The sequence below is a fragment of the Cannabis sativa genome, chromosome 6 (genome assembly GCF_029168945.1).
Source record: "Cannabis sativa cultivar Pink pepper isolate KNU-18-1 chromosome 6, ASM2916894v1, whole genome shotgun sequence".
Taxonomy (NCBI): Eukaryota; Viridiplantae; Streptophyta; class Magnoliopsida; order Rosales; family Cannabaceae; genus Cannabis; species Cannabis sativa.
This window is the reverse complement of record NC_083606.1, coordinates 35,242,154-35,267,290: the sequence shown is the minus strand read 5'-3', so window position 1 is coordinate 35,267,290 and position 25,137 is coordinate 35,242,154. Positions and strand designations below refer to the sequence as shown.

Sequence of the window (25,137 nt, the reverse complement as noted above, 5' to 3'; positions counted from 1 at the left end):
GCCAATTGGAGGGGGAAAAGAAAAAGAAAAAGAATTAAGGGTTTTTTTTATAATTTTTTTTAAATTGTTTTTTTTTATTTTTAAAGAAAAATATTTTTTTTTATTTTTTTCTTTTTAAAATTATTAATTTTTTTTTATTTTTTTAAATATTTATTTACGTGGACCAATAAAATTGTGTCACGTAGACATTCCACCATGGAAGTTAACAACTAAAAATGGATGGAAGTGTTAAACTGCTAACAGAACACGAGTTTAGGGAGTTTTACCACTAAAATTTTAGAATTAGGAGTTAGTTGTAAAAACCTGACCACTTAAAGAGGTTATCCCGCAAATAACTCATATAAAAATTAAAATAGGAGATAATTTTGTCAATTTATCATTTATTCCAATAATAAACCAAACATCTTAATCAATTCCCATTACTATTACTATTACTATTACTATTACTATTACTATTACTATTACATTCCACCAAACCAAATATCATATAATAATTATACTTATATATAAAGCAAATATAGACTCTTATTTATTGAAATGTGTATGTAGTTAAGTGTAAATATGTCTAATTATTTTTTTTAAATATTATTTTAGTTGTTATAACAAGTAATATGTATCTTTAAAGAAAATAAATATGCCTCACGTGCTAGTGCTCTAACTATAGTGCAGTGCAGAAATTATATTTTTTTAAAAATCTATTTTACTTAACTGCAATCGTAATAAAAAATTAACAATAACTACACCACACATAAAAATAAAATTAACGAGTTTCACAGTTAAAAATCTATTATAAGGTGAAAACACGCGCCATTTTGATAGAAGAACATTGAAAGACGTACTCCACCAAATAGAAAAGAAAAGGGGTAAAGTGATGGAAGCCAAAAAAAGCGGGCAGCAGGCAAAGCGACACGCAAGCCCCATTTGGGCAACGGGCAGTACCAAACGCTGTATTTCTTCGCCGTTTTTCTTTTTTGAAACCAAACAAATGAAAACAAACCATTGAAAATTATGTCAATTATTCATTTGACGAACCGAACCTGAGGCTCGGTGTGTGTAAAGGTCAGGTTCAGAGTTCACGAATCTGCCCTCGCTTTCGAAAAAAGCCAACCCAAGCCAACCATCCAAAATAATGGAACCCAAATCAAGAGAGAGAAAGAGAGAGACTGAAACCATTCTAGAGCGAGAAAGTGGAGTGAGATAGATAGAGAGAAAGAGAGGGGTTTTGAGGAGAGAGAAAGGGGGTGACTGACTGATGATGGGTCAGATCGTGAGGAGGAAGAAGAAAGGGCGTCCATCGAAGGCAGATCTAGCGGCTAGGAGGTCCGGCGAGTCGCCGGCGGCAGCGACGGAAGCTGACGTCCGGCGGAGTCACCGGCGCCGGAATGTGAGGTATAACATCGATTTTGATGATTATCTGGATGAGGACGAGGAGTTGGAGGACGATGAGGACGAGGGCGAAGGTGAAAACGAGAGGAGGAGAGAGAAGAAGCTAAAGCTGGTCGTGAAGCTCAACCAAGGCAGAGACGAAGGCTCCGATTCCCGTGGAGGACAACACGCGCTGGACGAGACTGCCTCCGATGATGACGAGGACGATGAGAGGAAGCGGAAGAAGAGGCGGATTAGCAGTGGCCGCGAAGACGAAGTGGTGGTTGATGATAACGACGATGACGATGGGGGCGGTGATGATGAAGAAGAAGAAGAGGTATGTAATCACCACTGGGATGGATCTAAAAATAAGAGCGAGTTGAGTAGAAATGGTGATATTTTGATTCACAGGTTTAATAATGGGGTGATTCAGCTCAGCTGATATCACTCAGGTTTTTTTGTTATTTTTTCCTTCCCCTAATTCTTTGTAACTTCTCTATTACTCTCTATCCAAATCCCTCTCTCTCTCTCTCTCTCTCTCTCTCTCTCTCTCTCTCTCTAAGTTCTCTGTGTGTGTCGCGAGTCAAACTGTCAAATAATAAAAATAAAAATAAAAACTAACAATACCCACAGAATCTTTGATCAGCTCCCCACCTTTCTCTCTCTTTCTCTCGCTCTCTCCCCCTCTCTATATCCTCCTATTTTCTCTCTCTACACACACACATATATATATACGTATTGTCTGTCCACCTTATTTGTCTCTGTCTATGTCACTTTCTCATGCTCACTAACGCAGCATTTGCTTGAGGCATTTATGTTTTCTGTACTATATTGGTGTGTATCTTTCTGTTTCGCTTCATGGGGACTTTTGATTTTGACAGGCAAGGAGTCGAAAAGTGGACTCAAAGAGGCTTGATTCGGTTCCCGGTTCGTTTTTGGTTAAAGGGCTCTGTTAATTTGGTTTAATTCTGAATCGGGTTTTGTTCAGTTCATTAATTTTGCTTGTTTTTGAGCAGGGACGCCATCAGATCCTCAGTCTGGAATTCCATTTCCCGAGAAGAAAACATTGGAGTTGATTCTTGATAAACTTCAAAAGTAATTTTTGTGTGTTATGGCATTATGCATTTCGTCACTGCTCTTAAATAAACTAAATTTTCATATTTCTAACGTCGACATCTAAATTTCTTGACAGGAAAGACACTTACGGTGTGTATGCAGAACCAGTTGATCTTGATGAGGTAACTCAAAGCTTACAAATTGTTCGCATTGTTTTCTAGAAGAGTATTTTTGTTGCATTAAGGATTAAGCCGCTTATGTTTAACTTTGTAGCTGCCTGACTATCTTGATGTGATTGATCATCCAATGGACTTCGCCACAGTAAGGAAGAACTTAGCGAATGGGTCATATTCTACTTTCGAGCAATTTGAGGTGGGTACGGATGTTTTTCTTTCTTGTAGATTCTGGTTCTTTGATTTCATAAATTTGGCTGAGACGCATTACTCTGCTACCTGACATTCCCCTTAATCACGTGTCTTGTTTCTCATAAGCAAATGATTGGTTGTTTAAGAGCGTTATGCAGATTTTGAACGAATTATTTGCTCCACTGAAGTTAATATTTCTCTTCTCTTAAATTCGTTTATGACTTGCTATTTGCAGTTCCTTCTTAGCTGAAAATGGTGGTCGTTAGGACACCTGTCATAGAATTTTAATTTCACTAGAATCTGAACGACTGGATATTTAAATGGTTCTCACAAAGAATTTGTTGTAGGCAGCTTGCCACTTGAGTCTAGCTCAAGTGAATGGGTTTGTGTTTGATTAGAAAAATTATTGAAATTGTTAGCCTTCTGGAATGGAGTTGACATGCTTTTTGCTGCATCTTCTGAATGCGGAGCACGTATGTCACCGACTATTTTATATAACTAATTCTTCCTGTCTGTCATATATATAAATATATTCACTTGCTGTTGTTGTTCACTCTTGGGTTATATTGAATTTTAAGTAAATGTATTTTCTCCAAGGGAGCTCTGGTTTCACTTGCGAAGAAAGCTAATCTGGTCTTTTTTGATGCAGAGTGATATCTTCTTGATATGCTCAAATGCAATGCAATACAATTCTCCGGAAACTATATACCACAAACAGGTATGATGTCCTTACATTTTTTGTTATTCAAACTTTGTTTTTCTGCCTTTCTTGGTTACATGTTGATATTTGTTCTCATTAATTTTAAAGGCACGCACTATACAAGAGCTAGCAAAGAAAAAATTTGAAAAGTTAAGGATCAAGTATGAGAACTCCGAGAAAGAGCTGAAAGTAGTACAGAAAATTAAATTAAATTCCATTATGAAGAAGCAGATAAAAAAGCCTTTGTACCGGACATCACAGGAAACTCTCGGTTCTGATTTCTCTTCAGGTGCCACCCTTGCCACTGCTGTAGAGATTCAAAATAATTTGAGCCCAACACAAGGTGGTGTTTCGGAGAAACCTGGCACTAATGATGGACATATTGAGGGTAATTCATCTTTGAATGATGCCAATCTAGAGAAGGCAGAAGAAACATTTTCAGGTATCTAAATTCTCTGAGTGGACTACATGTTATTCCCAACATAGCATTCCAAGCACTTTCTAAAGGCATCTGTTGTTGTAGTGTAAATTGCTAGTTACATGTTTCCCGTTATATATTTACACTGCATTGTTTCTGTGTATTCGTGGTGTCCTTTTTCTTGATGTCCTTGTGTGTGTGAATGTTGGAGAATTTACTCTCTTCTAATTGCTCATGTGATCTACCATTTCAGTGAAGGGTCTCCTGTCTAAATTGGGAAGGAAGTCTGTTGTTTTTGATGAGAACCGCCGTGCAACCTATAACATTTCCAATCAACCAGCTGTAAGATCAGAATCAGTACTCACGACCTTTGAGTGTGAAATCAAGCAGCTGGTTGCGGTATGTTCACAAATTTTTTAGTCTTCCTTTGAACTTGTCTACTGCACATGTTCCACTTATTTTTAATGTGTATTTCAAAATATGTTGGGATCAGGTTGGGCTTCATGCAGAGTACGCATATGCTAGAAGCCTGGCTCGTTTTGCTGCAACTCTTGGACCTGTTGCTTGGAAAGTTGCTTCGCAGAGGATTGAGCAGGCACTCCCTGGCGGGTGTAAATTTGGCCGTGGTTGGGTTGGAGAATATGAGCCACTTCCGACTCCAGTATTGATGCTTGAGAGCCATAACCAAAAGCAAAGTGGTTTGATTTCGATGTATACTTCTGCTGGTGAAATGAGGAAGGATGATAAAGCCTTTAAGACTCCAGTTATGAAGGAGCAAACTGTTAGCGGGTCTTTTTCAGAGAGAAGACAATCTAAGTTTGTTACCGCTAAGGGACCTCAATCAGAAACCAAACTGTCCACATTCAGCCCCACTGGGCCTCAGTCAGAAGCCAAACTATCTGCATTCAGTTCTACCGGCTTTCAATCAGAAGTCAAACAATCTGCATTCAGCTCTCATGGCACTCAGTCAGAAGCCAAACCATCTTCATTCAGCTGTAATGGAATGAAACCCAGTGGCAGTGTGAACGCCATTTTTCAGCAACAAAATGCACATTTGAAAAACTTCTGTAAGCCTGAGATCAATTTTCCCAAACAAGTGGAGTTGAACTCCTTACCCACAGCCAATCAAAGTAATGCTGAGCTAACTGCCGAAAAACAATTTTCCAGAAATCCTGAAGCAGCAGCTTCTAAATTGAGAGATACAGCACCAAAGCATGTGAATCTTAAACAATCATTACCTTTCAAGATGCCAGATAGTGATGTAGTTGTTACTGGAGGCTTACCTCATGGAAAAGACATGAGTGCTTCCCTAGATTCTCGAAGAAACAATCCCTCTGATAATGGTTCCGATCAAATAGTCAAAGGGGCAACCCACTTTCTGCATGGACAGGAGCCAGGTCTTAGGGATTCAGTACACTCAATGAATATAATGGAAGACAAGACACAGAAGCAACAGAAATCTTCAGATTTATCAGGAATTGGTACTCAACAAGTTATGCCATTGGCTCCTTCAGTTCGAAGAGAGGACTCAAACAATGCAGCAGCTGCTGCTGCTCGTGCGTGGATGTCCATTGGGGCTGGAGCGTTTAAACAATCAATGGAGAATCCATGCTCACTGTACAACCCAACTAGGGAATTTCAGTCCCAAGTTGCACAATCTAATGGTGATTATCCTGTTTCTGGTGCAATGCAATTCCAGCCTGAGAGAAATAGTACTCAAGTTCCAGGATTCCTCCCACAACCATTACGTATGGGGAATGAAGCGCACTTTCGTAATCGGCCTTTAGTTTTTTCTCAATTAGCTGCAGCTGATTTGCCCAGGTTCCAGATGCAGACCCAGTGGCGTGGTCTGAGTCCTCATGCCCCTGCAAGGCAGAAACAGGAAACCCTTCCTCCAGACTTGAATATCGGTTTCCAGTCCCCAGGGTCCCCAGTGAAACAGTCTTCTGGTGTTCTTGTTGAGTCCCAGCAGCCAGACCTGGCTTTACAACTCTGAATATGAACATGTATTCTGAGGATGTGGAAATGAGTAGGGCACAGTTACAGACCTGGGTTTCATGGCCGCTCCTGTCATGAGATGATGAATGTTTGATCTCCGATGTCTTCCAATGGTGAAAATTTGACTAGTCCTCCAACTGAATGCAATAAAGAGATTTGAATTCAATGAAGCATTTGTTCAAGACCATCAGTAGTCTTAGGTTTGTAAATGGAGGGAGTGCGTGAAAAGATCCTATTGGCCATTTGTGGTCATATGAGTTTACTCCACATGAAATGATTGACCATGAATTTGGTGGCTGGTAGCTCTTTTTCGAATTTCATAATTCCATCTATTCTAGAGAGTATCACCGGGTTTCAGCGGCATGTGTCTATATGTTCGAGCTTATGAATACAAAAACTTAGGAGTATTTCGGGAGACTTGCTGAGTTGATGATATAAAATACCAATTGCTTAGAAGTTTAAGCTGATAAGCTATGCTTAAAAGTCTACCTGAGGCTTTTGTACATCGTGACAGGTGATTGAGGAGTTAGTTTTATAGATGTTATTCACCTTTGCTGCCTTAATGTAATTGCATTGAAAATTCCACTTTATACCAATGGTATTATAGTGTACATGTCAACCATAAATCTGGAAAATTGAAAATTTTCTGCGGCCCCATTTTTGGTCTTAATTTCGTTTCAATGAGCTGTCTTTGGCAACGTTGCATTATTAATTTATTATGAACGAGTATCATACCCAAAATATGTATTTGAACATTGTAGCTAAGTAATGATCATAAAGATACGCATGTTACTTAAAAGGCCCCTTTGACATGCATGGACAATTTTTATTTTATTTTTTAAATAGTAAATAAGACAAATAAAATTTAAAAATATTTTAATAATAAATAATTATAATATAACAAGATCTGTAACCAAAGAAAAAACAAGAAATAATAGGTTACAAAGATCTAAGGATATCTGAAACACAATTATTCTAAACATGCCCTTGGCCAATTCCTAATGCAGCTTGGATAAGGTTATGTGCTAGAGTATTAGTGCTTCTAGGAGTGAATTTGATTGTTGCACTAGGAAAAGAGAACAAAGAGGAGATGATTTTCCATATTAGTCTAGACAGGCCTGATTGATCTCTCTGCTGCTTTATAATTCTTGAGACAAGGACTTGACATTTTGGTTCTTTAATGCGATATCTACACTCAATTTATACAAGGCAGCAGAGAAATCGATCCCAAATGGTCAGAGTTACTATCATGAAGAGTGTTATTTGGTGATGAGATGACTTTAGCTTGAGCTACCTCATAATCCTGCAAATATGAAATTATAAAAGGCTCTACATCCATAAATACAGTCTTTTTATTTGCAAAAGAAACTTATTACGATGATTCCAAATAGTCCATAATATACCAAAGAACACTGACAACTCATCTTTTTGAAACATTTCAAACCTTCTTAAAAGAAATTCTTTAATGTCACATGATTTATTATTGTAAAAAAAATTGGGAAAATGTGTAAACTTCTAATACTTACCTTTCCTGGAACATTGTAAAAGAGAATGAGTATTAGAGTCAATTTGGTTTAAATAAAAAGGCCAGTATGGGTTATCAGGATTTTTCTTGAAAAAAGATTTAGTTTAGAAGGAAGAAGGTGGTAGAATGTCTTCAAGATAAAATATTTTATCTTAGGAAGAATATTAGAAGACCATACAGACTTCCATCAAGACTTGAAAGTCTTAGGATTGGAGGAACTAGGATAGGGGTAATTGGAATTTGCAAGGTGATAGGCAGAATTGACCGTGAAAGTGCCAGAAGGATTGTGTCCCCAAATGAGACAGTCCTTACTCATGGGATCAGTTGGCACTTTGAGGACAGAGTTAACAAGGTCCTTATCAAAGTAATTATTGAGGTTATCAATATCCCATAGACCATCCTCCTTAATAAAATAAGAAACCGTAGTCTCAAGTGGAGGTGAATTGTTTTCAAAAGAGACAATGCTAGTATCTAGAAGCCAGTTAGGGCTAGTGATCTGAATAGATTTACCATCTCCCACTTTCCAAACTAAACCCTTAGTAAGAAGATCTCTACCCCAAAGGAGACTTCTCTAACAAGGAGGGATAATGTCCAATTGGCACATGAAGGAAATCATTATTCTTAAAGTATTTTGCTTTTAAGAGGGAAGCCACAACGGAGTCAAGGCTGGTATAAATACGCCAAGCTTGTTTAGCAGGCATAGCTTGATTGTGATGAACAATATCTTGAAAACCAAGACCCCCATAGAACTTGGATTTACAAACTTGGGTCCATTTTTTTCAGTGAATCTTGTGTTGCCTATTACCCAAAGATCCCCACCAAAAGTAGTACCGGCCCATAAGTTTTCCAAAATGTTTACAGATAGAAAGAGGGATCCTATAACAGGACATAGCATATGAGGGAATTTCTTGGATCACTGCCTTAAGCAAAATCTCTTTACCAGCTTTTGAAAAAAGTTTTTGACTCCAGACATATAATTTACTACCAGCCTTTTGGAGGAGGAAAAGAAAAGAAGATTTCTTAGAGGGAGAGAAACATTGGGGGGGATATCTAAGTATTTATCAATAAAAGGTTTATCTTCCATATTGAGAGAATGGAGGAAAGAACTCCTATCCATAGGATTAGTATTACGAGAGAAGAGAATGGAGGACTTAGCTAAATTTATAGTTTGGCCAGTAGCCTTATTATATATGCTAAGGATATCTTTTATAGTATCACACATAAAATTTTAATTTGAATCATAAAGTTAAATAATAAATTTTTGTAAAAAGTATTAATAAATCATATGTATTTGTTAAATAATTATTTAGAGTTATTTTAGTTTTTTTATATTAGTTGCCTAAAGCTTTCTTATTAGTTGTATTCTTTTATTTTTGATTTTGCAATTGAATGAAATCCTAGTTTCTATGTATCTCTTTTATTCTTTATTGATTATTCTTCTCAAATAATTATCATGGTATCACATCTAGGTTTATGATAGTGAATTTCTTAAGTGTAATCACAACTTTTGCAGTTTTTGTAGGCGTCCGTACAATTCGACATTCTAATTTATGTATTGATTTTTCCGAGTTTTTTCATGATTCACATAACAGTTGTGGGTATTCATTTTCGCAGCACAATTTTGAATTTTTATCATTTTTGTATTTGCAAATATTTGCAATTTGTTTTATTTCTACAATGGCTACCAATGAAGATGATTCCCTTCAAGCGATCAGTGTGAGATTAGATAGAAAGAATTATTCGTATTGGAATTATGTTATGAAAATTTTTTTCAAAGAAAAAAAGGACGCGAGGTTATATTTCTGGAACAAAGAGGAAACCAGCAGATGATAATGCAAATCTATTAGAAAATAGGAAGTAGACAATTCAAAATTCTCACATGGATAAATAACTCTGTTGAATAATCTATTGGTACCTAGTTAGCAAAGTATGAGACAACAAAAGAAGTATGTGACCATCTTGCGAGATTGTATACATTCTAATTTTGCAAAACAGTTTTAGTTGGAAACTGATATTAAAGTTATTGAATCGAAATATATGAGCATTCAAGAGTTTTATTTTGTAATGACACATCTTTGAGATCAATTGGAACTTACCGAATCAGTAGAGAACTATGTGCTTTTGCATCGTATATTGCTTGTAGAGAGGAATAATGATTGGTTTAATATTTAATGGCTCTTCATAGTGATTTTGAGGGACTTTGTGGTTCTATATTACATTGTTCTTTGCTCCTTCGATTGATTCAGTAGTCAATGACTTGTTACCAGATGAAAATTCATCTCAAGTCTTAGTTAGGGAAAGGCATTCTCTCAACCCTCAATTCTTCTATTTTGGCAGTCCCTCCTACTACATCGTTTCCTCCACAAGAGAACAAACCTCACACAAAGATGTTAGCCCAAGATATGTTTCCAAGAGGGGGGTGAATTGGAAATTTAAACTAATTTCGGTAAATTAAAACTTTTAACAAAAAATTAAGTAATTTATCACTTAATCAAATAAAAGAAAGTAATATGACAAGCAATATAGTATGACGAATAATCAAACTTGTAAAGTAAAGAGTTTAAGGATTAGAAAATGCAAACTCTCGATTTTTACAAGGTTCGGTAGAGCTATGCCACCTATGTCCTTGGTCTTCCAAGCTATGGACCTAGATTTGAGTTCCAATATCGAGCCAAGTTAACGGGCTTGACTAACCCTTACAACCGGGAAATTTTCACCAAGGTATTTTCAAATCTCTTACAATAGTTTCGCACCCCTGAGGACTATTAACCTCTTTCTCGAATTGTTGAAGTGCCAATCTCACTATAACCGGGTTGTTTACAATACCGGTGCCAACCTCACCTCAATCACAATGTGGAAATGTGTTTGATATTACAAGCTAAAATCACTCTAGAAATATGAAGATACAATGGAAACCTAGAGTGAAAAGCAAGCACACTCAAGATGAATAAAATCAAATTTTGGCTCAAAGTGTGTGAAAAGTGTTTGTTGGATTTCAAACTTGGAAGCTCATTAATCTCACTTAGATAGGTTAGATATTTGAAATAAATGCTCAACCAACATTCATTTTTGAGTGAAAAACAAGTTTATATAGTGTAGGAACAAAAACTAGCCGTTTATAGCCGTTAGCACATTTTTCAAAAAGAATCCTGGGAAAAACGGACTACCTATTTTAAAACGGACTACCTTTCTACGAAAAACGGACTACCTATTTTCAATAGGTATGCCGAAAATCAGGCACGTTCAAAACTTTCATTTTTCGGCACTAAAACGTGCATAACTCTTTACTCGATTATCCGATTTCAAAAATTCCAATTTTGTTCTCTTAGTTAAAAAAAATGTGATTTAGAAATTCAATCAAAAATTTTTTTGGACTATCGTGTGAGAAAACTTGTTGCACAAGTTAGTGAATGGGCCAAAATTTAAATTTATAAAACTTTGTGTGCTATGCAAATCACTTTAACAAGACTAAAGTAAATTTATACCATTTTATTTTGAGTAGTCTTGATGTAGATGAGCCTCCTAGCTTGATTTGCATGTTTTTGATCCCATGTTGACTTTTCCCGAGAGTTGACTTTTGACTTTGACTTTGACTTTCGGGTTGACTTTTGACTTTGGGATTTTGAATACCTCTTTTGAATAGGGTCTTGAGTTGTTGATCCCTTGATGAATCTTTTGCTCTTGATATGCTTGTTGAATCCATTTAGGGTTGCTTTCAAAAGTTTGGTAAAAATACCAATTTATTTATTTTCTCTTTTAATTTTGCTACAAAATCAACAAATCATTAATAACAAATAATAATCAAATATTTGTTAATCATCAAAACAAGGAGATCTAAAAGTTTGAGTTAACAATCTCCCCCTTTTTGATGATATGAAATATTTGATTATTTTGAAAGGGAAAGAAAAATTTAAATAATTTATATTGGATTAGCTCCCCCTTAATGTGTGCAAGAAAATAAAATTACCTTTTAATTTTACCTTTCATGTATTTGTAAACTCCCCCTCAATTTTTACTTATGATTAAAAGATTAGATACCAAAAAAAAAAATTTGAGGTTATGCCAAAAAAAGTAATCAATAGATAATTTCTCCCCCTTTTGATTCATCAAAAAGGGTGGCAAGGAATTCAAAAATTATAGAAAAAATAAAAACAAAGCAACAATACCCATGCATTAAAAATAAAGCCATATCATCCAAAATAACATTCAACACACTAAAAAAAAACATAAAAAAAAAATATGCAAGAAACTAGTTTGGTGGAGGGCCAAAACGATCCATGTAAGCCCTCCATTGTGCCATCTCATCTTGAAAATTTTCAAATCCTTGGACAATGTCACTCCTAATGGTGTTGATATCATTCCTCAAAGTTTGAAATTGAGTGTCAAGAGATGTGTGAAGTTGAGCAAAAGCCTCCTCAATATTGAATTGAGGCATGGGATGCGCTTGAGGATTGACTTCTTCTTCATCTTCCTCTTCTTCTTCTTTTTCTTCACTAGCACTAGGAATTGCTTGGCCCCCTCCTTGAGCTTGGGAATCTTGCTTGGTGTAAATCCATCTTTCTTCATCGGTATCAAATTTGTAGGACATACCCTTGATAGTGATTTCCCCTAAAATATCGGAATCCTTAAATTCTAGCACTTCGATTTCATCATTGGTAGGAATGCCTAGAAGAGGAAATAGGTAACTAAGAAGGGCACCAAAGGGTAAGGCCTTTTTTTGTCTAGGCTTAAACACTTCATTGATGGTTCGAATTATAAGATAGCCTAAGTTTATACTCTTACTTTGGACAATGATATTGAAAAGGAGAATTTAGTCAAGAGCACTAACGCTATCTTTATGGCCCTTCCTAGGAACTATATTGTTGCAAATAAAGGAGTGGATGAGTTTTCCTTGAAGAGTAAGGTTATGGCGTTTTGGTTTGTCAAGGACATCTTCTCCTACACAATTTATACTAGTAAATGAGGCATGGTTATAGTAGGCATCATTCTTAAGTCTAGGCCTAGGATCAAGTAAAAGACCTTCATTAGGGGCATTTAGGAGTTCATTTAAGGAATCAACAGTGATGGTAAATCTAACTCCTTTAAGGGTTCCCTTAATGCAATAAGGATCACAAGTAATTTCAATGCAAGCAAAGAAAGCCCCCACTAGCCTAGGATAGATATAAGTGTTAATTCCTATCAAAGTTTCCCAACCCATCTCTTCAAAAAGAGTGCTAAAATTAATAAAGTTAAGGGCATTCAAATCACATTTCTTACCAATGAGTATGTCCCTCTTTGAGAAATCCTCTTGAAATTTTTTTGCGATGCCTAGCCTTGCTCCTTAGCTCTTCTTGTTGCATGGAAGTCCTTGTCCTCTTTCCTTGTCTTGATGATGAAGCCATTGAAGATAATTGAATTTGGAGAGAGATAGGATTTTGAAAAGAGAAAAGAGGGATTAGGTTTTGGTAAGAGAAATGTTGATAGAAGAGGGTAGGAGGCTGCCAAATAGGGTTAGGAAATCAGAAATGGGATTAGAAAAAGGTTTGGAATGGTTTTATGGAGAGAAAATCGAGTTTGGAAAGACCGAAAGGCCCATGCCTACGTTTCCTGTAGAAAACGGTAGTCCGTTTTCTCTGGTACTGGGAAAAACGGACTGCCGTTTTCTCAGCATAGTGGGCGAAAAAGGGTCCTAACTCGGGTTTTAAAAATCTGTTTGATCTCAAATCTTTTCTAATATCTCAAATATGATAAAATAAAAATTCTCAAACAAGAAAAACTAAAAAATGATGAAAAATGACAATTTACGGTAAGCTTTTCGAAAATTGCCAAGAAAACTAGAACCTTACCAAAAATGAGTTTTACGCAACGAAATTGAAAAATTCTTTTTCCAGAAGTTTGATAAAGTAATATGTGAGGTGTACAAACTTACGGAATCGAAAAATATTGAAAAATGAAAAAGTTTGGCGAAAAACACTCTTTTAGGCCTAAAAATCTATAAATTCAACAAGTGAGGTGCCAAAAATTTGTTTCATGCTAATTTCAGTCAAGACAAACCTATAGGCACACTAAATACATTCAATTTCACATATTCAAATATATAGATACACAAGAAAATAAAATATGCCAAAATTCACATGTTCACTTGTTTAAAATCAAGTCCAAAGTTCACCAAAAATTCACATTATGACCTATAATCTTGAGTTTTCAACAAGTATAGTTCATATAGGTCAAGTATCAAGAAATTTTCTCATCTATGCATATAAATCTTATTAATATCATATTTGGAACGATTATGCATAAATAAGTAAGTAAAGAGATATGAAATTTTTCATAGCTAACAAACCTTATATTTCATTTAAGTTGGTCATGCCTAGCTCTCTTCTAATGAAACTAAATCTCTCATCACTAAGAGGCTTGGTGAATATATCTGCTAATTGGAATTCAGTGCTCACAAAGTCTAGCATAATATCACCTCTTTGGATATGGTCTCTAAGGAAGTGGTGCCTTATGTCAATATGCTTGGCTCTAGAATGCAATATTGGATTCTTAGAGAGGTTAATGGCACTAGTATTATCACACTTTATGGGTGTACATTCAAAATCAACATCAAAACCCTTAAGAGTTTGTTTCATCCAAAGTATTTGTGCATAACAACTACCCGCGGCTATATATTCGGCTTCGGTTGTGGATAGAGCTACCGAGTTTTGTTTCTTGCTAAACCATAACACTAAGGAATTTCCTAGAAAGTGACATGTTCCACTAGTACTTTTTCTATCCGTCTTACAACCGGCAAAGTCGGCATCCGAGTAGCTAACTATTTCAAAGTTTGAGTTCTTGGGGTACCAAAGTCCTAGATTCATTGTGCCTATCAAGTATCTAAATATTCTCTTAACGGCACTCAAGTGGGATTCTTTAGGACAAGATTGGTACCTAGCACAAAGACCAACACTAAACAAAATATTCGGTCTACTAGCGGTTAAATATAATAAAGAGCCAATCATACCTCGATACTTGGTGATGTCCACATTCTTACCACTTTCATCTTTGTCCATCTTTATAGATGTGCTCATGGGGGTATTCATGGACTTTTCATTTGCTAAGTCAAACTTTTGAAGAAGATCCTTGATGTACTTAGTTTGACCTATGAATATGCCATCCTTTTGTTGCTTGATTTGAAGTCCAAGGAAGAAGTTGAGTTCTCCCATCATGCTCATCTCAAACTCACTATGCATACACTTGGAGAATTCTTCACAAAGAGCATCATTTGTAGCACCAAAAATAATATCATCAACATAAGTTTGTACTATAATAATGTCTTTCGATTTTCTTTTTATGAAAAGTGTATTATCCGCTTTACCCATTGAAAAACCATTTGAGATAAGAAAAGTGCTTAATCTTTCATACCAAGCTCTAGGAGCTTGCTTTAAACCATATAAAGCCTTTTCAATTTGTAAACATGGTTAGGGTATTTATGATTTTGAAAACCGGGTGGTTGAGAGACATAAACCTCTTCCATAATGTACCCAATTAAGAATGCGTTTTTTACATCCATTTGGTACAAGATAAAATTCTTGTGGCATGCAAAAGCTAACAACATTCTAATGGACTCAAGTCTTGCGACCGGGGCAAAGGTTTCCTCATAATCAATTCCTTCTTCTTGATTGTAACCTTGGGCCACTAATCTAGCCTTGTTACGCACAATGACCCCATGCTCATCTACCTTATTTCTATAGACCCATTTTGTTCCAATCACCGATTGATGTGACGGTCTTGGAACTAACTCCCAAACATTATTTCTTATAAATTGATTGATTTCTTCTTGCATAGCTAGAAGCCAAAATTCATCAACTTCGGCCTCTTTAAAATTCTTTGGTTCAATTTGAGAAATAAAAGCAATGAAAATACACAAGTTTCTAAGGGAGTTTCTAGTAGTAACACCTTGAGAAGGATCACCTAGAATTTGGTCTATAGGATGAGCACTTTTGAATTTCCACTCATGTGGAAGGTTAGAGTTCATACCTTGGCTTTCATTTACCGTTTCCACGAGTGGTTCCTCTTTGGGAGTTTGTGAAGGAGCATTGGAAGTATCTCCAATTTCAAGATTTTGAACCTCATCTCCCAAACCTACAACATCATCATCTAAACTTTTGCTTGTAGGCGGGTTAGTCTCATCAAAAGCAACATGAATAGATTCTTCAACAACATTAGTTCTTTTGTTATAAATTCTATAAGCTTTACTATGTGTTGAATACCCTATAAAAATTCCAACATCGAATTTTGCATCAAATTTTCCAAGGTTGTCCTTGGTGTTTAAAATGTAGCATTTGCATCCAAAAACTCTAAAATAGCCAATGTTGGGTTTTCTCCCTTTCCAAAGCTCATAAGGGGTTTTATTCATGTTGGGCCTAATGAAAACACGAATCAAAATATAACAAGAAGTATTGACGGCCTCGGCCCAAAAATATTTTGCTAATGAGATTTCATTTAGCATTGACCTAGCCATTTCTTGAATTGTTCTATTCTTCCTTTCGACAACTCCATTTTATTGTGGAGTTCTTGGCGTCGAAAAGTTATGGTTAAAACCATGTTCATCACAAGACAATTCTAAGGCATCATTGTCAAACTCACCACCATGGTCACTCCTAACGGAGGTAATAGAATATCCTTTTTCATTTTGCACATTTTTACAAAATTTGACAAAGTTTTCCAAAACATCACTTTTAAGAGTCAAGAAAATAACCCAAGTAAATCTTGAAAAATCATCAACAATTACAAATGCATAGTATTTACCACCAAGACTAGCAATTCTAGAAGGACCAAATAAATCAATATGAAGCAATTGCAAAGGTCTAGTAGTTGAAATCTCTTTCTTGGAATGAAAAGATGTTTTAATTTGTTTTCCAAATTGGCATGCATCACAAAGTTTATCTTTGACAAAAGGAATAGATGGCAAACCAATAACAAGATCTTTTCTAACCAATTTTGAAATAGAATCCATACTAGCATGTCCTAATCTTCTATGCCATAACCAAGAATTATCATTCATAACGGTTAAACATTTATTTGTACTATCAAATGAATCAACATCAATAACATACACATTATCCTTCCTTACTCCAAGAAAAATAACTTCATTGGTTGAAACATTTTCAATGGAGCATTTTGAGATTTCAAACACAACACGAAAACCTATATCACATAATTGACTAATACTAAGCAAGTTATGTTTAAGATTATCAACAAGAAGTACATTTTTAATACATAGAGAGTATATGTTACTGATATCACCAATACCCAAGATTTTTCCTTTTGAATTGTCTCCAAAGGTGACAAAGCCACTTTCCTTGCTTTTAAAGCTTGAAAATCTTGATGGATCACCGGTCATATGCTTTGAACATCCACTATCCAAGAACCATAAGCTTTGGCTCTTTCTTGTTGATTCCTACAAAAACAAGTTCATTTGTTGGCTTTTGGTACCCATATAACTTTGGGTCCATTCTTGTTAGTTCTAGAACCCTTCGGTGCCCATTTAGTCTTGCTTAGATGTGCAAATTTCTTCACATGACAATAGGAAATAATATGACCATCTCGGTTACAATATGTGCATGTAAAGTGAGGTAGACTAGATGATTTCACAAAAAAGTTTCTCAAGAACTTTTGTTTTCTACTAGGATCATAACCAATACCATTTTTTGAAAACCACATGATTGGCTTCCTACCATGAGATCATAGCCTTCTTTACATCTAGTGAAAGTATATATGTCATTTTTTAGGCTTCTCACATGGGCTTTTAATTCAACAATTTCTTTCTTATGTGAAGCACATGTAGCACATTGAGATTTAGCTATAAGTTCTTTTTCATTTATTTTCAAAATTTCAATTTCTTTTAAAAGCATGTTGGTCTTCTCTCTAAGGTTTTGGTTTTTAACAAGCAATTTACCAAAATCATCAAATAGTTCCTTAAATGAATTAGACAACTCATCATATGACATATCTAAGTTATCATCATCATTTTCACTATCACAATCATTTTGGTTAGAAATGCTTACCCCATCATCAAGTGCCATCATGCACATGTTTGCTACTTCATTCTTTCCTTCTTCTTCGGAGTCCTCTTCATCACTATTGTGCCAATCCGCCAACATTGCCCTTACTTTGTATTTGTTCTTCTTCCTCATTGGACAATCCATCTTCATATGTCTGGGCTTCTTGCATTCAAAGAAAATTGGTGGATCATCTTTGCTTTTTCTTTCTTTTGAGTCACTCCCTCTTTGTGGCTTCTTCCCAAAGTTCTTTTTGAATTTCATGAACTTTTTGTATTTCTTAGAGAAGAGTGCCAAGTCCTCCATGTCACTACATAAGCTTTCCTCATCTTCTTCACTAATGGCATGGGAGGAGGAAGACTTGAATGCAATAGTCTTCTTTTTCTTCTCAACTTCCTCTTCTTCTTGAGCACTCATGAAAATTTCATGGTTCATGAGTGAGCCAATTAATTCTTCCAAGGGAAGTGTTGAGAGATCCTTGGCTTCTTGAATGGCAACCACCTTTCCATGATAAGCCTTGGTGAGACTTCTCAAAATCTTGGTCACCATATCCTTTTGAGTAAGTACCTTGCCAAGAGAATTCAAACCATTAGTAATTGTAGTGAAGCGAGTATACATGTTAGCAATGGTTTCATCCGCTTTCATCTTAAAGTTCTCATATTGAGTGGAATAAATTTGAATTTTAGTTTCCTTCATAACACTAGTTCCTTGATGAGTAACTTCAAGCATTTTCCACATATCATAAGCGGTAGAGGCTTGTTCAATATTTTTAAATATGTCTCTATCCAAACCACATATAAGAGCATATTTAGCTTTAGCATTTTTAGAAAGCATTTTCTTATCATTTTCATCATATGCCTCATAAGTCTTGATTACTTCAACACCATTTATGACATGTTTAGCAACATAAGGACCACTAGACACAATATGCCACAAATCATAATCTATAGATTGAAGGTAAGTTTCCATTCTAATTTTCCAATAAGGAAAATCTACTCCATTGAAGTATGGTGCTCTATTTGTGCTAAAACCTTCTAACATGTTATTTTGTGAATTACTTGGAAACGCCATGCTCTAGATTGTGAAATCTAATCAAATAATTTGAGCCCTTGCTCTGATACCAATTGTTAGCCCAAGATATGTTTCCAAGAGGGGGGCGTGAATTGGAAATTTAAACTAATTTCGGTAAATTAAAACTTTTAACATAAAATTAAACAATTTATCACTTAATCAAATAAAAGCAAGTAATATGACAAGCAATATATTATGACAAATAATCAAACTTGTAAAGTAAAGAGTTTAAGGATTAGAAAATACAAACTCTCAATTTTTACAAGGTTCGGTAGAGCTATGCCACCTACGTCCTTGGTCTTCAAAGCTATGGACCTAGCTTTGAGTTCCAATATCGAGCCAAGTTAACAGGCTTGACTAACCCTTACAACCGAGAAATTTTCACCAAGGTATTTCCAAACCTCTTACAATAGTTTCACACCCCCGAGGACTATTAACCTCTTTCTCGGATTGTTGAAGTGCCAATCTCACTATAACCGGGTTGTTTACAATACCGGTGCCAACCTCACCTCAATCACAATATGGAAATGTGTTTGATATTACAAGCTAAAATCACTCTAGAAATATGAAGATACAATGGAAACCTAGAGTGAAAAGCAAGCACACTCAAGATGAATAAAATCAAATTTTGGCTCAAAGTGTGTGAAAGGTGTTTGTTGGATTTCAAACTTGGAAGCTCATTAATCTCACTTAGATAGGTTAGATATTTGAAATAAATGCTCAACCAACATTCATTTTTGAGTGAAAAACAAGTTTATATAGTGTAGGAACAAAAACTAGCCGTTTATAGCCGTTAGCACATTTTTCAAAAAGAATCCTAGGAAAAACGGACTACCTATTTTAAAACGGACTACCTTTCTACTAAAAACGGACTACCTATTTTCAATAGGTAGGCCGAAAATCAGGCACGTTCAAAACTTGCATTTTTCGGCACTAAAACGTGCATAACTCTTTACTCGATTATCCGATTTTAAAAATTCCAATTTTGTTCTCTTAGTTAAACAAAATGTGATTTAGAAATTCAATCAAAAAAAATTTTGGACTATCGTGTGAGAAAACTTGTTGCACAAGTTAGTGAATGGGCCAAAATTTAAATTTATAAAACTTTGTGTGCTATGCAAATCACTTTAACAAGACTAAAGTAAATTTATACCATTTGATTTTGAGTAGTCTTGATGTAGATGAGCCTCCTAGCTTGATTTGCATGTTTTTGATCCCATGTTGACTTTTCCCGAGAGTTGACTTTTGACTTTGACTTTGACTTTCGGGTTGACTTTTGACTTTGGGCTTTTGAAGACCTCTTTTGAATAGGGTCTTGAGTTGTTGATCCCTTGATGAATCTTTTGCTCTTGATATGCTTGTTGAATCCATTTAGAGTTGCTTTCAAAAGTTTGGTAAAAATACCAATTTATTTATTTTCTCTTTTAATTTTGCTACAAAATCAACAAATCATTAGTAACAAATAATAATGAAATATTTGTTAATCATCAAAACAAGGAGATCTAAAAGTTTGAGTTAACAAAAGATTGGTATTGAGTGTAGCTTTTGCAAACCAAAAGATCATTGGAAAGCTCAATGTCCTAAGCTTGCAAATCGTGCTCTGGAACAATAGAGATATCAATCTAAGGGTAACCAACCACAGTTTAACAACCAAATTTAACCTCCACAATTTAGTACTGCTGTGAACATTCCTTCATTTTGCTCTTACAATTTTGTTGCTCTGCCAGAATAGTTTTTTGATTCATTTCTACTCAACCTAATGCCATGTCTATCTCTTCTTAGGTCAACCATCCAATAACACGTTAGGTATGTCACCTTCTAAATAGGTTTTGGACTCTAGTGCTTCACACTATATATTTTCGCATTCTGCATCCTTTATTTCCTTGAGTCTTACATCGTTTGTGCCTATCATGGCTGCTGATGGTAACCCCATGTTATTAGCTGGTATTGGTTCTATTGTTAGTTTAAATTTTTCGCTTCCTAATGTTTATCATATTCCTAATCTTTCATTGAATCTTATATCAATTGGTCAATTGTGAGATTATAGTTATTCAATATCTTTTCCTTCTACTTCTTGTCATGTGCAGGATCCACAGTCTCAAAAGCTGATTGGGACCAGTCCTAGGTGGGGGAGGGGGTGCAGGGGGGTTGTATATTTTGGATGAGTTGAGATTACCAGTATTTCCAACTCCTAGTGTTGATTTGTCTTCTTTTTGTTTGTCTCTTTCATCTTCTAGTTATTATTTGTGGCACTCTCGCCTTGGTCATGTTTTAGAGTCTCATTTAAAATTTTAGCTTCTAAAGAAATCTTAGGAAATTTGCAACCTCATGATATTTTTGATTGTAGTGGATGTAAACTTGCAAAATTTTTTGCTTTACTATTCAATAAAACTACATCTCGTTTAGTTGCACCATTTGATTTAGTACACTTTGATGTGTGGGGACTCTCTCCTATTGTTAAAAAATGGGGTTCTTGTCGGGATTTTATGGCCAAAATAAAATAAAATTTCATTGTAATCTTATTTACTTTTAATAAAGATCAGAAATCATATTTTGATCTTGTTATATGCTTTGTTCACATGTTTATTACGTGATTATAAATTTAATATATAAGTACTATTAAATCCCAAATATATAGTTATTCACAATTACAGTGATGTCATCATAGTGGAAAGTAATTGTGATTATATGCTTCAAATTTATTTAGTCCCACGATTTATTAGTGCACTAAATTTATACTAATGTGATAATCAACGATTAGATTTGCTTACACTTGGATAAGTGGAATGTCTTTTCCAAAATATTAGAAAGGTAAACTAGCATCAAATGTGTTATCCAATTTTGCCCACCTGACGTGGCATATCAACATAGTCAAAACAGAAGACACGTGGAATACATTCTGTCAACAACTGGACATGTACACTATGTGCAGCTTCCAAGTCAAGAACAAGACAGAGGTGCACAAGTATTGACAAGACCTTGACAGGATGACCAGTAGGTCAGACATCTTATAACCTACAGAAGATAAGTGTAAGACAACTCACCATGAATCGGGAAGGATAGTGCTGTACGGTTTATGAACTCTCAAGATGTCACGATTATAAGATAGAGTGAAACAAGACAAGTCTTTAGACCCTGCTCAGACCATAGCTAGCCGACCAAGGAGGTTTGTCTAACTAAGGAGGTATTTTCCAACCAAGGAGGCCTGGCCGACCAAGGAAGGTGGGTCGGCCAAGCTGAATAGCAAAGCTGTACGGATAACCCCCAAAGACAAGGCTGTAAAGACATCCTAGATAGCCCCCAAAGATAGGGCCGACCAGCCAAAACATGCATTCAACTCACAATAGGCTGAACAAGTCGCGGGGTCCACAACAAGCCTTTTAGAAGATTCTTAAGCTGACTTACCATTGCGAGATAGGTCCAATAGCCCATGAAGATAGGGATATTCCCTCATTATATTATTCCTATATATAATATAATGACTCTTCCTATTTGAATTAAAATATCTTGTAAGCCCTATACTATATAAAGGGCATTAGATCACATGAAAAGGATGTTCGGTTTTGTGCCCTAAAGAAAATCCATTTCAATATAATCAGATTTACCAATTAATATAAGATCAAAAATTACTTTTATGTTGCATGGTTCCCATGATTTATTTCATTATTATGTTAAATGTATAAATTCAATTAAGTCCAAAACATATATAAATATATATTTTCATGATTATAGTGTCGTCAACACAGTGGAATATAATCACGATTATATGTTCAAAAGTTTAATTCCCATGATTTATCAGTTCACTGGGTTTAGACTCACATGATAATCGACGATAAGCTATACTTACACCTTGGATAAGTGTTATGTCCTTTCAAGGGCATTGGCAAAGTTTACCAGTATCGAATGTATGAAGTATACATTGGAAGAGACCAATATTGATCTTGGATAAGATATCATAAACTTATCGTTATATCTTTCTAAGTCAATATCAATGGTTGATCCTATGGATCTTAATCTTGATATGGTTAGGTTCAACTTAGTTGTATTATTTATGTTCTTTGAGCTGTTCGTGGAAGCTAACTAATGGTTCTGGCAGATATTTACATCTTGGGAACATGGTAGTTCAATTGAGTGGGAGCGCTAAACATAGATATAGAATCTATAGCTTTTATAAGTATTTAGAAGTGAAACGATGATTCCCTTCGAGGTTGGCTGAATAGAGATAAATGATTGAGACCTCATTTCAGTAATTATATTAGTTTAATGAAGTATTATTTATAGGTAGCTAAGTGTTTTAAGAATAAAATACATTGAAGGGTAGAACGGTAAATTTGTCCTTATTCAATGTAGATCATCTATAGAGGATCTTTAACTATTAGGATTGTAACAATAGATAATCATAATGCATCTATATCGTTGTACATATAGAGCGTTCTATATAATTGAGAGTGCTATTCAATTCCAAATCTATAGTGGCACAAGGCGGAATTAATAAGTTAGAGAATTTACTTGGTAAATTTTAGATCTACTTATTGAAAGCTCGGTTATATAGGCCCTGGTTCCCTCACTAGTTGAGATAATACTGCTTGCAGACTCAGTTAATTGATTTAATTAATCAATTATAATTCTAAAATTAGACTATGTCTTATTTATGAATTTTCACTAAGCAATGGCTTAATTGTGAAGAAAAGAGATTTCGAGGTCAATTTATTAATTAAGATACTTTGTATGGTCTAATTAATAAATAATATAAATGGTAATTTTATTTGATAATTAATTATAATTATTAAATAAATAGTTTTGGCATTTATATGATTGTATTGGAAAATATGGTATTATTGAAAGAAAGATGAGTGGTTGAAATAAAGTGGTGAAATGGTAACTAGAGAATGGTCCTCTTGATGGCCGACCCTTGTGTTGATTTTTACCCAATATTTTTTTTTTAATCCATATAATTCAGCCCTAAGCCCTTGTTGAAACACTATAAAAGGAACATGATGCTCTCACTCATCTGATTGATTTTCAACCTGCCAAAAATCTAGTTTTCTTTGTCAGACAACTAGTAGATGAGAGACACCTTCTATAGTGATTCAAACCTCCTTCATTGTCCTTCATCATATTTGAACCCTTAGTGAAAGAGTGCCATGCCCACACATAGCAAGTCAAGTACTCAATCATAGTGAGTATGACGGTGGTAACTAAACCCGCAGGAGAGAAAGAGATCCAAGCTCAGATCTTGATAATACTCTACGACCATAAGGAATAAGAGTTAGAGATCTAAGCAAGGGTTTTTAAACTCTTATGTGTTTAATTTCATTATTTTAGAGATATTCATATTTAGGATGTTAATCGACATACTTGTTAGTAAATCTAGATCCTGGTAAAATATACCCAGCAAAGGACCCCAATCCTAAGCTACACGCCTATAACTCTCTCTCTGTCTCTCTGTCTCTCTCTTTAAGTTCCACACGCACCTAAGGCCTCTCAGACTCTAAGTCTATTTTCTTCATAAGTTTATCATATATTCTTACCAGTTCTTCATCTATAACACATTGTTCTCACAATTGTAATACTAAAGAGAGCCATAGCTAGAAATTGCAAGGTCTAAGCCTGTAATCTGCATGGTATTATCTCAAGAGTAAATACAACTAAAAAGGGAGTACATCATTTCCCTTTACTATTTATTATTCTTATTTACACATGGTGATAATCAGTAATTTATAAGGCTTTACTGTCAGTTGGCTAAAGTCATCATTTTGGTCCTTTCATCAAGAGCCTTTTTTAAGTTTCTTCATTTCATTTTGATCAATCACCATGGTTCAAACTAGAAGAACTGATCTCTCAGATCTTCCTCTAGAACCCATGGTGTGAGATCCCAATGTTCGTGTTCCTCCCACCATAGAAGGTCCTACTAATCTGGCTAATACTGTCAATCCATCCAATCTTGCGAATCCTGTTGACCTCACCATTCTTCTAAGGCTAAAGCCACCTACAAGATCTCATATAGAAGAATAGATCAACGTGGTGAAACCCATTCACAATAGTAATAAGAATTCCCTGCGAGTTTATGCAGGAGAAACTGGGGCAGGAGTTGGCCAAAGCTATTGGAAAACCTCGCTTGGACCTTGGGGATGATACTGAGCTGGTTAGGCTCAGAGAAGTTGTAGGCCACGTCACTCAAATAGGACAAGAAGAAACACACACTGCTATGCGCAATGCCTACACCCAGTAGAGACATGAATTCGCGACATGGATGGATGGCCAAGCAGCCACCCTACGAGCCCACCAGGAGGAACTGAACCGCCACGATCGAGAGGCCACTAAACTAATAAAGTAGTTCGATGAGAGAACATGCTTCAGAGGTGAGGCCTTGATAAGATATCGTTTACTAGAGAGCCACAAATGGGATGACCAGGGTCTACCAATAGGTAGAAAATGGACAAAAAATCTGTCCATGTCCCTCAAACAAGGGGCCAAACTCTATCCTACTTGAGGATGGACAAGTATTACCTAACAGACCATACGACCAGAATGACCAATTCATAACACCAAGGAATGACGGTAGGAGGGAGGACAATCCCAAATAGAGGACTGTGATAACTGACCATGGCATGCCC

General features: G+C 35.6%; 1 protein-coding gene across 1 annotated transcript; it reads left to right on the top strand.

The window, feature by feature from the left end:
• Nucleotides 1-822: 822 nt before the first annotated feature.
• On the top strand, nt 823-6,559 carry LOC115694706 (uncharacterized). The gene is made up of 9 exons (XM_030621790.2): nt 823-1,702; nt 2,247-2,292; nt 2,382-2,460; nt 2,558-2,603; nt 2,695-2,793; nt 3,436-3,504; nt 3,595-3,928; nt 4,158-4,303; nt 4,398-6,559. The coding sequence occupies exons 1-9, from the start codon at nt 1,253-1,255 to the stop codon at nt 5,898-5,900; spliced, it is 2,772 nt and encodes a 923-aa protein (XP_030477650.1). The 5' UTR covers nt 823-1,252; the 3' UTR covers nt 5,901-6,559.
• Nucleotides 6,560-25,137: the final 18,578 nt, after the last annotated feature.

Excerpts from the sequence above, each read along its gene's own strand:
- LOC115694706 (XM_030621790.2), top strand. The coding sequence starts at position 1,253 with ATGATGGGTCAGATCGTGAGGAGGAAGAAGAAAGGGCGTCCATCGAAG. Across the intron at positions 2,293-2,381 it reads GAGGCTTGATTCGGTTCCCG|GGACGCCATCAGATCCTCAG; the intron begins GTTCGTTTTTGG and ends GTTTTTGAGCAG. Across the intron at positions 2,461-2,557 it reads ATTCTTGATAAACTTCAAAA|GAAAGACACTTACGGTGTGT; the intron begins GTAATTTTTGTG and ends ATTTCTTGACAG.